General features: G+C 44.7%; 1 protein-coding gene across 2 annotated transcripts in view; it reads right to left on the minus strand.

Moving 5' to 3' along the window:
- Positions 1-6,120: 6,120 nt before the first annotated feature.
- The window catches only part of SYDE2 (synapse defective Rho GTPase homolog 2), a 32,050-nt gene continuing 21,044 nt past the window's right edge, over positions 6,121-17,126 (minus strand). Inside the window, exons 5-8 of one of the 2 annotated variants that reach the window (XM_076340533.1) lie at positions 12,996-13,177; positions 11,878-12,109; positions 7,669-7,727; positions 6,994-7,066 (exon numbers count right to left, since the gene is read on the minus strand). In XM_076340533.1, coding sequence (XP_076196648.1) covers positions 7,717-7,727; positions 11,878-12,109; positions 12,996-13,177 — 425 coding nt within the window. In that variant the 3' untranslated portion in view covers positions 6,994-7,066; positions 7,669-7,716. Of the gene's footprint in view, positions 7,067-7,668; positions 7,728-11,877; positions 12,110-12,995; positions 13,178-17,126 lie in introns of both variants that reach the window. The other variant, XM_076340532.1, reaches the window with a different exon arrangement.

The raw sequence follows: 17,126 nt of genomic DNA on the forward strand, positions 1-17,126 counted from the left end.
GCTATAAAGTCTTCTATGTATTACTTACTACACTTAAATGATAGGGAAGCCCCTTGCACCTCTGCTGAATCCATACGTTGATACACTAAGGGAGGACCACATAAATTACTAAACAGGGGCTGCTGAACCAAAAGCATAGATCTGACCACACTATTCATAAACCCTTCAAACTTTGCAGGCTGAACCACTTCTACTTGCCATCATCAGATTAGAAAATGATCGTTACTTAAGCCTGGAAAATGCTTACAAACAGAAGACCAAAGCCATTAAAATATATTGTTCCCTCGAAGAAACCAGCATTATTTAGAACAAACAGCTTTTACCAAGCACACTGTGGCTTGGCTGCGTGCATTTCTGTCAAAGGACAATTATTCTTGAGAGAGATCGAACGGTGTTATACAGAAGTTTTAATATTTACCAGCATAAATGAGTAACAGCTCATGAATATTAATGTTCGTCCTCCACCCACAGAGACGACTCTTTTGTAAGCGGTGTTCTGCTGGTTGCTCGGTTTCAATAGCCAGGTCAGACACCATGTAACTGAGCAGAGCCTGTCAAGCGGAAATTAAATCTATCAGAGGAGGACAGATTAAACTCTATACGGGTGAGTTCACTCTTTCCATGACTCACCAAACTGTTTGAGGGTCACAGACTCCTGTCAAACAAATGTCCATATGGTCACAGTAGACACTAAAGCACAAAAGGCGACTGACACACGGGGGATTTGCAGAGAGGACCTTCGGCTGACAAGCGATAGCCGGCCCCGGTGCTCTGCTTCGTCAGAGTAAAGCGTAGCCAAATACGAAACAGGAGCAGCGTGAGCCTCCTGTGTCCTGAAATAAAACATTGCAAATTGGTTTTAGGCAGGGTTAAAAACATGCCCCTTCAGTTTTCTACAGCCAGGATCTCCCCATCACGTACTTTTACCACACTGATTGAACTTTGGTCAGATTTAAGAGAGGTTTGGTGCCACTAGATAGGACTTGGTTTGAAAAATAGTATTTTGTTTGTTAGTATGAAGTTTAAATATTATAGTAATGTTCCTTGCCCCTCGTATTAAACTACCTCTAAATTAAAACCAAGGAAAACTCAACAAGCACGTCTCTACCACCTGCAGCAGCACGGTGTTTGCAGTCAGAGCTCAAAAAGGAAGAGAGCACAGCTCCTCTGCTAAATCAATATTTAACTAACAGCCTGCTCCATACAGATATGTAAATATCCCACAACCAAGTAATTAAAAAAGCTCAGCTCTGTTATCAGGCCTGGACTTCGTTAGAACACCACCTCAGACCATCTTCCACAGATTTTTTGATTCACAGGGCTGCAAACTACGTATACATTAAAGCCAACCTTATGGTCATGGCTTACCTGGAAAGCCCAACCATCTCCCCTCCACTGTAGCCCTGTCACTACAACCCAGAAGAGGCGGCGGCCTCAACGTGAGCCTTGTTCCCCACCACAGAGGCACTCTTGAGAGTTTTGATTAAGAAAGTATTCCGGAAGATAGACGGGTTTTCCTAACGGTGAGGACAAGGAGGCAGCGGATCAGGGCTCTGCTGATCAGCCCCCCTTCCTCCCTAGGGCAAAGCAGTCTGGGGAGCTGCAGGAATCCCCCAACGGAAAGGGGGTAGCCTTCCTGAAAGCCATTTTCCTCCTCATCTCTGCTCCCGAATAACACCAGAGACATGAGATTATACATCCCATCACGATCTTTTATCCTCTCTAATGCAATCCTAGAGGTCCAAATACCTGTAGGGTCGGCTTTGCATTATCTCATGGCAGACTGTTCCACAGGTTAATTTTGCCTAGCAAATTTTGTTGTCAAGACGAATTATAGGGTTTCCTGCATGGCTCTAAAAAAAGTCAAACAGAATGAAAACAGTTAATCCATTGTGTAGGATGACATTTTAAAGCAAATGCATCATAGTTAAAATGTAACACCAGTCCTCCCCCCACCCCAAATAACCGTCTTTCAACTGTTGCTAGCCCCAGAATTCGAGATAAAGACTTCTTGTATCAAAAGACATTTTTACTGTTAGGAAAACCCGGTACCTCGGGACGGGGAGGAAGGTGAAGGGGTTAAGATCTGGCATCAGAAATACCAGATGTCTCTCTGGCTTATCAGATTTATAGATTTATTCTGTAAAAATCCTGAATATCTACTTCTGTTGGGGATGTTTCCCTCTATTTTTAGAACATGTCTGAATAGCTGCAGCTACATTTTTGCCTGGTGCATTAATAAACACACATACGTTACACATTTGGGAAAGACAGATCTAAAAGATCTGAAGTTTCTGAGGCTTAAGCCAGGCCGAGGTCATGCTGCCACCCCCTCTACTCCACACCATCCCTACCCATCTCTTGCACGCTCCTGTAATAAGCCACTTGGGGAAGCTGAAAAAGGGAGAGAAGCGATTCAGCGTCAGCTGGATCAGCCGCACAGCCCAAGCGGCATTTGGACAATCCTGTTTAAACAAACAGCAATGGATTAAAACTCTACGAATGGGCCTAGTCCATTCCTGAACTCACCTCAGCGTATTACATCCTTAACACTTGGCAGCAAAGAGTTGCACAGACCTACAGATGCGTTGCTGCTTTTCCCTGGGGACTACAAACTACGATTCTTGGTTGCTACCCAGCCCAGCACGCGGCCATCACTGGCCCATACTCGCGTATAACTATTTGTATGCGATGTTGGTGCAAGTCTTAGGACTGTTTCTGTAAGAGCATCTGCATCCATTTTCTTTACCTGGGAAGCGGAGGTCGCACCTGAAGGAAGCCCACACACTCCAAAGACATCTGCTCTCTGAACTCAACCGCAGGCTCTGCCCTCCGCTTTTAACCTCTTCTAGCAGCGGCAAGAGCCCCCGCAGAACAGGAGCTGCTCCTGACGTCAAACTGAGTTACACCAAGCAGACAGCAACAGGGGTTAGTACGGTAAGAGAAGTTCCTGGCTGTGCCCACGGGGTTTGACAGGAGCTCTACCCTGCAAACCACACGCAGCCTGCGGCTGCTCTTTTGTATTAAAAAAAATGTTCACTACTACTTTGGTAGAAGCAGGTGGTTTTAATCTCCCAATTTAGTGTTTCCAGATTAAGGTAATTCCCACACTAATCCTGTTCCTTAAGAATCTGTAACAAATGTAAGAAGGATGCAGCTTGACCAGATTATATAAATAATTATACGAAAGATAATAATATCTACTAGAATATATATAAGGGACGACATTGTCGTGGTTTAACCCGGCAGGCAGCTAAACACCACACAGCCGTTTGCTCACTCACCCCCCCAGTGGGATGGGGGAGAGAATTGGGGGGGGGGGGAAAGTAAGATTCGTGGATTGAGATAAAGACAGTTTAATAGGACAGAAAAGGAAGGGAAAATAATAATAATACTGATAAAAGAATATACAAAGCAAGTGATGCACAGTGCAATTGCTCATCACCCGCCGACCGATGCCCAGCCAGTCCCCGAGCAGCGGCCCCCCCCGGCCAGTTTTCCCAGTTTCTGTACTGAGCATGACGTCCCATGGTATGGAATGTCCCTCTGGCCAGTTGGGGTCAGCTGTCCTGGCTGTGCCCCCTCCCAGCTTCTTGTGCACCTCCAGCCTTCTCAGTCGGTAGAGCATGGGGAGCTGAAAAGTCCTTGGCTAGTGTAAGCACCGCGTAGCAACAACTAAAACATCGGTGTGTTATCAACATTGTTCTCATCCTACATCCAAAACACAGCACTGTGCCAGCTACTGGGAAGGAAATTAACTCTATCCTGTTCCTTAAGAATCTGTAACAATCATAAGAAGGATGCAGCTTGACCAGATCATATAAATAACTATACGAAATATAGTAATATCTAAGAATATATGTAAGGGACAACATATAACAAAAATACCACTTGGGAAATGTCTCATTAAAAGAGGATTTCTAAGATACAAAATGTGTTCCCCAAGTTGTTATAACTAGATTAACAGCAAATGTTTCATTTGAATAATACCAATACTTTACTATATTTTAATTAACTAATTAGATTAACATTAATAGTTTATCAAGTCATTAATTTCCCCTGTTGTAAGGTTAAAATATCAAAGTTGACAGAGCAGCGCACTGCTGCACTGAGTTACAGAACCCTCCTGTAGAAAAAGCTTACACTTATTCAAAAGGTGCTCACTTCCATCATCTAGATTATTACAGACAATGAAAACTTCATATATCATTTATCAAATAACTTTAAATGCAAACACCTTTCAACTGGCGCTAATACATCTACACACCCAGTGCTGAAGCCAGGCTACGTTCAAAAGCATCAGCATTCTGCAACAGAAGAAGAAGAAACACTGCCACAACACTGGTTTGACAACTTCCTTAGAATATTATTCCTTTTGGATTTAAACTGAGTAGTGGTTTGGTTTTCTTTTTAATTATGTAACTGAAATTCTGGGTCAATCTAGAAATGACAACAGAACAAAACATCTTTTGAAAAGCTAAGTGTCTTTATGGAATTAATTCACATGTGCAGCCAGTGCAAGTGGATGGCATCAGCTTAGACAGGTTTAAATAATCACCAACTAGGCTTAGTCAAATTTTGTTCTTAATTCAAATTTTATTTAGAACTTAAATTTATAGTTTAAAAAGTATGCACATTCTGTAGGTATAAAAGTTTAAAAAAATACATCGATTTATTGATAAATGCTTCAGGTTAAATTTACATTTTCATACATTATCATTATATTGCAATAATTGTTTTGCATCTTTTAACACTTACAAAAAATAAATTAATGGGATTGAATAAGCCATTTGAAACCATGCTAAAATAACTCCTTAGAAAACAGGGGTGAAGTTTGCCATAGCAATTCTTAATCCCTTGCTACTGCAAATAAATAACTCTTCAATTAAGCAATATAAGGAAGTACGGGTTAGCAGAAAAGCGCTTACCCACAGAGTGAATGGAAAGCCATGGCGGGACGCCAACATTGTACCGAAGAGATGAAGAGAATTAAGTTCTACCCTGCCAGCTGACAGCGACTTGGTGTTTGACCTCTCAAAACACATAACCCTCTCGCCCCCACCTGCCCAAATCCCCCCTTCCTCACGGGGGGGTGACCTGTGAAGGACAAGGAATGACTCCGTATCTCCTTTCGGTTAGAGGGACTATCAAAACATCTGTATGCGATTTTAATTAAACCAAGAGTGTGTTTCCTTAACATGAAATGTTTAATTGCTCACCATAAATGTGATAAAGATAAAAGATCATCTGAGAAGATAGTGATAGCTGAACCTAATAAGGTCACAGTGAACTGCAATCCTACCCAAACTCCCCAGGAATAACATCACTCAACCCATTCAACCTCATGTAACAACTCAGGTTTCCATTTCTGGGAGATTAATTTAGAAGGAAAAAAAAAAAAGACTCAGAAAAAAATAACTGCCTTTGTGCAGAATTTGAGTCTTGCATCTCCAGAGCCACAGCCCTTCAGAGAGGGCTCAAACACATCTAACTACCAGCAGCCAGACAAAGGTACCTCAACAAAAAAACATGAAACTCTGGAGAGAAAAAAGAAAATTATTGAAACGTCAAGAATAAAGTAACAGGTTAAAACGACAAACCAGAAGTATTTTTTGAAAAGTAAATACCTTCCAGACCTTCTTTATATACAAAAAAAACCACGGAGGAAAAAGCAACAAAAAAAGAAGGAAAAAAAAATAGAAACAGTGGTGGGGGTGTGAGAGAGAGTTAATAGTCAACACCTGCAAACCGATGCCCCTGCAACACACAAGGTCATTTATATTAATCATTCACCCTGCCTTCTCTCTGGCCATGTTTCTGTGCATAAATCAAACGCTGTGTTACCCAAGGGGTAACTTCATCCCGGCATCACCGAACACGTCTTCCTAGAAACGGGGACATCTCGTAATTCTGAGACCTCTCCTTTCCAAAGGTGGCTACAGACACATGCACATTTATACATAGATATATACAAACAAGGTTAGAAAAATATTTAATTTTTGCTTGTTTAAATAATTATTGAAAAGTGTTAATACAGGAATACATTAATATTTGTACAATTAAAACTTTATATATAAATATTTTATATATATATATAAAAAGCATTTTTCATAGCAGCCATTGCATATATAGTAAAATGAGTCTATCTGAAGTCCATGCTGCAAAACTCAGGCCAAGCAGCGTTCATCCTCTTCTGAGAGGAACATCTGTACCGGAGCTAGGGTTTCAGGAATGAGGAGTTCCGCTGCCGCCAACAGCAGAGATGCTGCTTTATCTTCTGCCAGGTATTGCCCAGACCACCTAAGTGCATAGTATTTTTAGGGAGAAACACCACTATGTGGAATCACCTCTCGGTCTCTAAGGTTGTCTCCAACACCAGAATCAGGCCAACACCTTCTAACAAAAAGGCAGAAATGTAACGGAATGGCTTAAAATTTGTTAACGCAAGGTGGGCCGTGGCCTTACCACAAGGCATTCAAGGGCACCATCACTCCTCACATGACTGTGGGAAGCCCGGTGCGGGGCACGGAGGCACTAGGAGGAGGCGTCATGCAGGACAGGATTTAGTAACTCATATTTAGCTTGTTTTTGTTGAGTTCCCTTTCCAGGTTTCCTATCAGAGTATCAATACTTTCCTGCAGGTCTTTGAGGTTCGCTCTGTGATCCACCGCGGAGTCTATTGCTTGCATTGTCAAATAGCTCTGAAACGTGTGCTCTCTGGGGATGGGCTGCGGGTGTCTTACCGGGGCATCCGACTCCTCGGCTTTGCTGCTGTCGTCCCCGCTCTCTGTGTCTTCCGAAGGGACGTCATCGTAGTCTGCTTCACTCAGGCAGTCTTTTGGGTTTAAGAAGTAGTTCTCCCCACAACTACTCCAGTCTCCAGCATAGCGGTTGCTCGACGGGCTGTCTAGACCTGCTGGCCTCGGTCTGAGTACCCCAGACATCTCGGTACCGCTCAGATTCAGCATCTGAGGTCTCTGCCTCTTGGGTCTCAGGTAATTCAGGGAGGATGGGTGCTCGGGAAATGCATTCAGATGTGCTGGTTCTTTGGCAGGCGAGTGATGTACTAGAAGAGAGAAGAAGTTAAGCCAGAGTCAGGGCTGAACCCGTACTGCAACAAGAAAAGTCCACGACAGATGCCCACTCTCCTCCCTCGACGTCACACGCTAACAGCATGCATGAATACATGCAAGCTTACAGCCAACACATTCCACTACTATGTCTTCTGCTGCTGTTTGATATAAAATAATTAGAAAGACTACTGTAAAAGCTGAGTTTTGAAGATTCATGCCAGATTGAAACTGCAATGGAGAGAAGCCTGTCTAAAAGTAGAAACTCCCAGAGCACCGATTAAATTCACTGTGTGAGTTAATCACCATCTGGCTCTGGGTCAAAGAAAAGCAAACAGCTCAGCTCACAGGCTTCGTCCAGGCTAAAAGAGTAACAGAAAGCAGGCACAGCAAAAGAGGTTAAAACACAACAAAAATACCACCTCGGAGAAACACCTAGAGAAGCTCAAGATGCACCAAGAGTTGAACTCTTGTGTTTCTCTTTTGCCCTAGTGTTCTGTGCTATTAAAAGAAGCTCATTTGCATTATGCATTATTTTTCTAAGCAGCCACAACCCCATGTCAGACGAACACTCAAACAGGTTTGATGGTCATGTTACCTGAGCTCACGATTACACAGCATAAGTTACTAACAGTCTCCTCCACTGTTACCAGCTTCCTACGGTAAACAGCACAAATATTTTTACTGACCTGCGCCTATTAAATGTCTGAGCTGCAAAACTTCTTCTTGTTTTGAACAGACCATTACCTCTTGTAATTGGAAGCAGAAACCTTCTATTCCCACTCACCGTTGAAAATGTGGTGCACACAAACATGTGCAGTTCACAATCTCACCCACTCCTCGTTAGACTCCTCACACGCAAGCACAAAGGCTCAGCCCTGAGACGTGCCCAGTGCTTCTCTTTCTGGGTCTCTCCAGGGGATTTTAGTCTTACTTTACGTCTTGCGCAGTAACATGCAATAACTATCACCGCTTTTTTCCCCCCCTCTTACTATAACAAAAGCCTTTCTGTTTAGACTATGCTTCATTAAGACGAAGGGCCATGGGTTAACAATAACTTGCCAGTATTACATGGTCTAACCGAACAAGGACTATTTGTTTTCGGTTGGAAAAATACGGAAATTGAAGTATTGCACAACATGTTGATTATCAAGCTGTCTCAATCTACAGGAGATTAAATGTAAGGGACCAGACTGTGACCCTTCCGTTGGGTCCAACTGTTCTGTTTACACTGTACGGGGTTCACCTGCTCACATCTCTGCATTCGTGTTTTACCTCCCTTTTAGCACAATGTCCTGCACAGTTCTTGCAAGCTGAGGGAGAGCGTTCGGCTTTCTCTTCAAGGTGAAGGAAAACTCTGCTACTTACCCTACTCCTGCCCCCTTTACAGCAATGCACACTCCTATGGGCAGAGCTACATCTACCTGCTTATGTTTCCCACAGCAGCCATGCCATAAGCTATCCCCAGGGTTTCATGATTAGCTCCTGCGCAGTATTTGCTGCCCAAACAGCTCTTGGTCTCCCTCTTCCTCCACCCACGTTTCCCATCTCTGCTGTGCTGGCTCACTGACCCGACTGAAAGCTTCTTTTAATTTTTGGTGGTCAGCAGCTTTGGGGCTGCCCAGCTGCAGCTGACAAGGGAGCAGAAGTGTCCTCAATCACCTCAAGCCCATCACGAAGCTGCACCATACATCAAACAAACTCTCCTCTCGCTCTTATTTTCAGGCAGAGAAGGTTTCCGTGAGGCTGCAGCGAGCAGAGCCAACAGCCGGCAGCTTGACCCAGAGCGTGGTCAGCGTGTACTTGTTACAGCCGCAGGGTCAGCTGTCACTGGAGTTGACTCCAGGGCACGGCCACCATCAGGTCAGCAGGGTATGGAAAAAAAATGTAAAAAGCACTGCCATTTACATCGTCCCCAAGCAGCTCTTCAAGCTGCCCAGCCAGTGACATCCTTTCAGCACCTGCGCCTGAGCTGCTGGAAAGCAACTCACCCGCTCAGCTGAAAATCAGAGCAGAGTGGCTAGCAACGTCTAATGCAAGCAAACTATTATAAATCAGACTTAACACGGGGAGAAAAATTAGACAACACAACTGAGACTATACTTGGTTTTTTTCTTCCCCTCCAGTACATTAGTTGTCTGTATTGACTTTTTTCCCAGACTCATCTTTCCCACTGCTAGGAGATACAGGCAGGCGCAGGGGCTCGCTGACCGCTAGAGCTGCTGCAGCCCGCACAGCGGCAACACACCCCGATTCACAGTGGCTCTCACCGACAAGGTTTGTGGCAGTAGGAAGGAGCCTAGCGATACTCCCCGGGTGGAAACTGTTGTAAGAGGAATGAAGAAGTAGCCCAAGGTGGCTGAAATCACTGTCTCAGCCAGAATATTCTTCATACTAATCAATATCTGATATACCACAAGAAACGTTCGAGCACTTGAAAGACCTCAGTGAGCTATTCACAAAGCTGGCAATTACACTGTGCTGGTCAAGTGAGCTTACAGTCAACTCTCTTCTTTTGCATTTGCTTCACTTGTCCTGATACTTCATAGTTTTACCCAAGAAAGGATTAAACCTTCCGCGAAAATTCTCTCTCTCACAATTAATTAAAATAAAAAACAACACAAAACAGACACCCCCCCAAAAAAACCCCCCCACCTTACAAATTTAAAACAAATCTCTAGATAAAAACTTAACAAGTGTCACTGGCTAAGTAGAGCAGAGACTGTTTAAGATGACCTGCGTAATAACAATACAGTGTAGATTCCTATACTTTTTTGTAATCATAAAAACCCCTTAATTAACAGCAAGATCACACTTCTTGCATAGTTTGATTACAAACTACTAAGACAAAGACTACACGTTCATGTGCCTATCCTGCACCCTGTCTGCTAGCGCACATTCATTTACATCTCATGTCTAGGAATACACATCAAATCCAGACACTCTTTTTTTTTTTTAATTATTGTATAGAATCTGCCAGACATAGGTCTTTGCCAACCCATGCTTACATGTCAGGAGCCCTTCCTGGGCCCCCCAGAATAAAATGCTTCAAGAACCACCTAGTTAGGGATGGCAATTTCTCTTTATAATGTTTGCAATGGGGGGAGATGATGGGGGGAGGGAAGTCTTTTCCCAAACACTCTTTAAATGAGTTGGGGAATGTTTTGCATCCTGAACACAGAGCAGCAGAGTCCACCTGGCTGGCTCAAACGCAGCCACAGCATCTGTAATTCAGTACTGCCAAGTCAGGCCCTTCGTGACCCTCCACATTTCCCAGGTGACCCCAAGTCTCCCATAAAAAGCAGACATCCTCCTCTCCAAGTAAAAATAAAATAAATTTAAGAACAAACCCAATCAGATATATTATTCATTTAGATTAACTGTCATTCCATGTCATGTTTCAATTGGTGCAGAAATTCAGCCGTTTCCCAAGAGCAATTATTGTGTTCCAAAAGGGAACAATTAAGTAGCTGTTTAGATGAGCTGAATCGTCTCTTAGCCTCAAGAATTGAAGGGTTTACGCTGCTCAAATTTGAGAAGTGAATATTAAATTATTCGGGTTACCAAACAGATCAGTTCTCCACACCGTCAGCCAGACCACTATGAAAAAGGAAGATAGTACAGTACAGCACAACGGACCCGTGTTCTGCATGGTTATGTAGCTTTCAACAACTGCTTGGCCAAAGACTATCTGAAAACAAAACTAAACCCATCAGATCCAATGTTAAGCGGTTTCACAGTATTTTTACCCTCAAACTCTCCCTGTTTAACTGAAAAGCTGCAATACTTTCATCCGCTCCTGATTCCGGGCAGCGCTTGCGCAAGAGAAGGCTGCGGTTCAGCAGCAGCAAGGCACAGGAATTCACCACAGGCTGAAACCCAGGGCTCCAGATGTCATCCCGACTATTTCCACCGGCTTATGCCTCTCTGAATATCAGGGGAAACGTGAACACCGTGCAATCATTTCCCATTTGAAAGACAGATCTTGGCAGAAATAGTTACCTTCACATCTACTTTGGCAGTTTATTAGGAAGATTAGAATTTCACCTCCCTTAACTTACTGAGAATTGACCCCAAATTGTCCAAAAGCATATGACCTCTTAAGTTTGGAAGTGGGAGCTAAAAGGTACTTAGGTGTTTTGGTTTGGGTTTTGTTGTTTGTTTGATTTGGGGTTTTTTTTGTGTTTTGTTTTAAAAACATTTCTCCTTACGCAAAGCTCTGCAAAAACAACTAGAAGTTGCACAGCTCTTACTGTAAGGATGTTCCCAACTCTGCCAAATTACAAGGGCAGAAACAAAGCAACCCTTCAGGTACCTCAGAGACCAAACAACTAATGAATTCCATACACAGATAATCCTGAATGGTCAAAGCAGGAGCACAGAAGACAAAAAAAAAAAAAAAAAAAACACACCACACAACCAAAAACCACAAACAACAAACCACAAAACACCCCCAGAACCCCCTAATTCAGATGTTGAAACCTTACTGTCACTGGGTTTGTTTTTTCTAGTGCCTTTACTCACATAAAGCACTCTTCAGCACTGCTTACATTACACTCAAACTCTGCCATCTGGTAAGAACGCAATTAAAACAACAAACTTCCCATTAAACAAAGTGACTGAATACAAAGAGTGCATTATAAAATTGTCATGATTTCTTTAGATTAATAGGTGATGCCATAGTACCTCGTGTTTTAAGAATTCCGATGCTGCTCAGTCACGCTGTGAATTAACGTACACTGTCACGCAGTAAAAACATACAGCAATGGTTTGACATTTTCCCTTGCTCAGATTCATGAAACAGTACCTGGCCACAGCTGGAGTAAATAGTGAAGAACCTCTATGTGTTTTTTGAAGTCCAGGGCACTAGCAAGCTCTTCCGAGTCTGTGAAGACTCTGTTGTTGTGGTTGGTGGTCTCCTGCCTCTGGCTTAGTAACACGGGCCCAAAACATACAGCTAAATTCTGGCACGTCATCTTATTTACTTCGTGGTAAGAAGCCACCAGTTTCAGGTGATCCAACAGCATCTTCAGGGTAGCCTAAAAGAACAAAATACTGCTCGGGAAACACAACACTAGACGAAGGTGGTGTTGACACCCTAATGTCGCTGCTCTAGAGGGATAACATCAAGGCTGATAGCTATGGTTTTCTACCAGCACCCATCAACGGAACATCTAAGTGGTGAACTAGAAAAGCCGTATTAGACTATCACAGAGCAGACTAGTTAAGACAGACTTTCTGGTAAAATTCAGCTTGTTTCTTACCTGATCTCAGTTTTACATGGATGAGCTTTCTCACAGTGGAAAGGGGACATCAGGGAGGGGAGAGAAGCTGCAGAAGCAGTACAGATGATCCAGGTACATTAGAAAATAAAGAAACCCTCAGTATGACCTCAGCATCGGAAGAAGCTTCCAGGTAACTTTCAGGTACTGTGCAGGCTACTCGCTCGCTCTCTCCCACGGGCTAACTGTGGTTTTCCACAGAGGTGAATCTGGCAGGTAATGGCGCACAGCACTATTACGCTGCACAGTATGGGAAGCTAAGGCTTTAGTGCATACGCTTAGGAAAGAGGAAAGCATTTGCCCATGTAATTGCGACATACAGATCAGAGAGCTCCACAGAAACGGAGCAGGACACCACACAGGAATAATCTCCCATCTAACGATGTAAAAGTAATGATCGCAGCTTTTCATTCAGTTTTATGGAGACAATATAAGATGCAAACTAGAATAAACCCAGCAATGCAGACCCTCCGATTAATCACAGCATGGAAGTATTTTCAGAGATGCAGAGCATCAAAAATCCAAGTGAACCGTTAAGCCAGGAAACAAGTGTACACATTTTGACACATTTTATATCCAGTGTGAAAATGTTCCTTTATTTTCTGAAGCATGCAATTTACTTGAACCTGCTAACACCGCTCACCTTCTCAACATCTGGCAGGCAATCCAGAAGGGCTGCGGTGTGCTCAGAGTCACTCGGGTCATTTTCACAACCACTTGCTGTCATTTTCAAAGGATTTTTCACCATGGCATCCAACACTGCTTCATAGAGCTGCTTGGTTATCAGAGGAGAGGGTAGCTCTCGCAGGTAATCCTTTAGGACGCCTTCACAAGAGACACAAGAACAGTTGCCTTTAACAAGCTGCAGATTCACTTTCTTGCATTTTTGGGAGTCAGGGGCACCAGCACCCCTGTCCTCACAGTTCTGACAGCTTCTCCAAGCCCACGCAAGGTGGCTCGTGGCCAACTAAGGACTCAAACCAGGGGAGGAAGGTGCACCTCATCTAGAGAAGAGGGGTGCACACAGGTACCCCAGGAGCAGTTCTGCCTGGGGTCCCCTCCTGATGGGGGTGAGGGAGAAACAAGGAAAGGGTTCTTAGCAGTCCACCTCCTGCCCAAGGAAAGGAGCTACTGCGAACACCAAAGTTCTCACAGCCTGGTGACACCTCCTCCTTTATATACGACTGGCAATTAATCTTTCTGTTCAGTGCTGTATTGGGTTTGTGTGGCAAGGTTTTGCTGGAGGGGGGGCTACAGGGGTGGCTTCTGTGAGAAGCTGCTAGAAGCTTCCCCTATGTCCGACAGAGCCAGTGCCAGCCGGCTCCAAGACGGACCCGCTGCTGGCCAAGGCTGAGCCCATCAGCGACGGTGGTAGCGCCTCTGGGATAACATCTTTAAGAAGGGGGGAAAAAAAACTGTGCAATTGCAGCCAGAGAGAGAGAGAAGTGAGAATACGTGAGAGAAACAACTCTGCAGACACCAAGGTCAGTGAAGAAGGAGGGGGAGGAGGTGCTCCAGGCGCCGGAGCAGAGATTCCCCTGCAGCCCATGGTGAAGACCATGGTGAGGCAGGCTGTCCCCCTGCAGCCCATGGAGGTTAACGGTGGAGCAGATATCCACCTGCAGCCCGTGGAGGACCCCACACCGGAGCAGGTGGGTGCCCGAAGGAGGCTGCGACCCCGTGGGAAGCCCCCGCTGGAGCAGGCTCCTGGCAGGACCTGTGGCCCCATGGAGAGAGGAGCCCACGCTGGAGCAAGTTTGCTGGCAGGACTCGTGACCCTGCGGGGGACCCACGCTGGAGCAGTCTGTTCCTGAAGGACTGCACCCCGTGGAAGGGACCCACGCTGGAGCAGTCTGTTCCTGAAGGACTGCACCCCGTGGAAGGGACCCACGCTGGAGCAGTCTGTTCCTGAAGGACTGCACCCCGTGGAAGGGACCCACGCTGGAGCAGTCTGTTCCTGAAGGACTGCACCCCGTGGAAGGGACCCACGCTGGAGCAGTCTGTTCCTGAAGGACTGCACCCCGTGGAAAGGACCCACGCTGGAGCAGTTTGTGAAGAACTGCAGCCCATGGGAAGGATTCACGCTGGAGAAGTTTGTGGAGAACTGTCTCCCGTGGGAGGGACCCCACGCTGGAGCAGGGGAAGATTGTGAGGAGTCCTCCCCCTGAGGAGGAAGGAGCGGCAGAAACAACGTGTGATGAACTGACTGCAACCCCCATTCCCCATCCCCCTGCACCGCTGGCGGGGGGGGGAGGAGGTAGGGAAAATCAGGATTAAACTTAAGCCCAGGAAGAAGGGAGGGGTGGGGGGGAAGGTGTTTTAAGGTCTAGTTTTTATTTCTTATTATCCTACTCTGATTTGATTGGTAACAAATTAAACTAATTTCCCCAAGTCTGTTTTGCCCGTGACGGTAATTGGTGAGTGATCTCTCCCTGTCCTTATCTCGACCCACGAGCCCTTCATTCTATTTTCTCTCCCCTGTCCAGCTGAGGAGGGGAGCAATAGAGCAGCTTTGGTGGGCACCTGGCGTCCAGCCAGGGTCAACCCACCACGAGTGTATTTTCAGCTATGAAACTATGAGCAAACACCTCGGTGCCAGTGCCACGCTCGGCAAAGCACACGGCGTTCTCTCACCTACCAAGGCACAGACCAGACAGATGTCCTCAAGAGGGAACCACCAACTCCCCCCTGCCTCTGGGTACTCTGTCCCCCCAGCACACCGCTCGCTTCCGCTGTGACAACTATAATGCACATCCACAGGAGACACTGGCTAAAATACCCGTGCACCGAGCCCTCCCAGTTGCAGAGACTTACTGCACCGTTTCAGAAGCTGGAGATGTGCCGGAGGAGAGGCTGTTTCTAGGGGATGCAGCAACCAGCAAGCGCATTAACCCCTATTCCTTCCACAGATGCAAACAAACAAGAAGGAATTGAGTATTTGCATTCTTGTAAGCTGGCTTTAGAAGCTGGCTGATACTTCAGTTTGAGTGGGGTTTCAGCTTTTATTTTCATTTAAAAAATGCACTCTGTGCCACAAATATCTACCCATTTTAGCTAGATAACAACTGATTTTAAATACTTTGTTAAGAAGAAATGGTGGATTAAAAAAAGCTTTTTGAAAGCGGGTACTGTAATTAACAAAGCAGCCCGTCCTCAGAAAAGGCAAAGTTGGAAAGGTAGAAGATTTTTTTAGTATGCACTCCTCATAGCCTTGTAAAATCCCAAATCACAGCAAATACCATCACACCGTGCTATTTAACAAAGCAACAGTTTTTATAAACTCAATCTTTATAACCTAGCTGTAAACTGAACCGTACAGCAGTGGGCTTGTTATGAGGTCGTTTCTAAAAAAATACAGGGAACAGAAGTTAACATTTTCCCTTTCATAGCCACGTTCACATGCAGAATGCAAGTAAAAGTTGGCTTCTACCCATATAAATATTTTTATTTTAAAAAGAACACCGCACCTAGCGGTAATGCAGCTATTCAAGCCATGTTGCACGAGCAGCGCTAACTGAAGCAGCATCACCCCCTGGAGCTGCCAGACCATCCCTCTCCGCAGCATAAGGCATGGGGCAACCAGGCAAAACGTCTGTCTCCGCAGACCACCACACAGCACCTAACAGCTCACCCTGTGCTTAAAATGGGAACCTCCCATCAGGAATAGAAAAAAATGCAACCAACCATCCACATATTTTCCTGAAAACGTATTCCCCTCTGGTGGCTTGGGATTTTTTTGTTTGTTTGTTTTAAAAAGATTATGCCACTTTTTTTAGTGCTCCACTTACGTGGCTAGTTTTTGTTGAATAACTTACTCATATTCCCCCCTCCCCAGAAAATTTTTCTTCTTCCCCACATTTTAGAGGCCCGCGTTCCATGTGTGGATTAAGCGGTTACGGTATTTATGAGACAAATGTGGCAGGAGCTGGTGTTGTACATCACAGTTTGGGATGTTTTCCTCTTCCTGAAAGCAAAACACTAGCAAGAGATGCTGACTTTCATCAGCATCTTTGTTTCAGCTGTGCTTTTTCTTTTTTTGGAGGGGGATGTCGTAATCAAATCAGCTTATACTGTTGAAACGCTCATAATATCTATTAATAATAATTTAGTAGGAATTCCTGTAACAGCATCCACAGTCATAGGACTACCACCTGCCAAAGGACTTTCTCCTGTTTAACCCTGAATAAAAGAATAGTTTGGGAGCCATGAATGCCCCTTGACCTTTCTAAATCCTTTCGCTATTCACTCAGCTAAATTAGCCCTGTTAAGAGGCTGCTGTTATTTTTTTCCATGAATCTATGCTTCCTGCTGCTGCCAGCCCACTAGCGCATTCCCCTTGACACAACCACACACAACCAATTTAGACAGCGAGCAGAAATTGCCATCTACTTCATTAATTCCTCATTTTTCTGACCCACTGAACTGTTAACAGTATTGCATGCTTTATGCAGAGATATGAATTCACGTGGATGCGAACAGACGTGGGGCAACAACATGACTACTGGTCAGTTCCAAAAACTGGCTGCCTGCTTCAGTCTGAGCCACGAGCACACTTAGCTGTGTGCAAGCCTGTGCCAATCCCAAGAGCGTTTCTCAATCAAGATTTAATCATTAAATGTTCATTCTCTAGTCTTTGGAGAGCTGTCAAAAAAAAAAAAAATGTATCTTTTTAATCTTTTGGAAAAGCAGCGCTACTCAAATTTCAAAAAGGACACAAGGCAGCACTTCTCTTCAAATCAACCAAGATTTATGCTGAGGATTCATATTTTATGGA

This window comes from Aptenodytes patagonicus, chromosome 5, assembly GCF_965638725.1.
Source record: "Aptenodytes patagonicus chromosome 5, bAptPat1.pri.cur, whole genome shotgun sequence".
NCBI classification, from domain to species: Eukaryota; Metazoa; Chordata; class Aves; order Sphenisciformes; family Spheniscidae; genus Aptenodytes; species Aptenodytes patagonicus.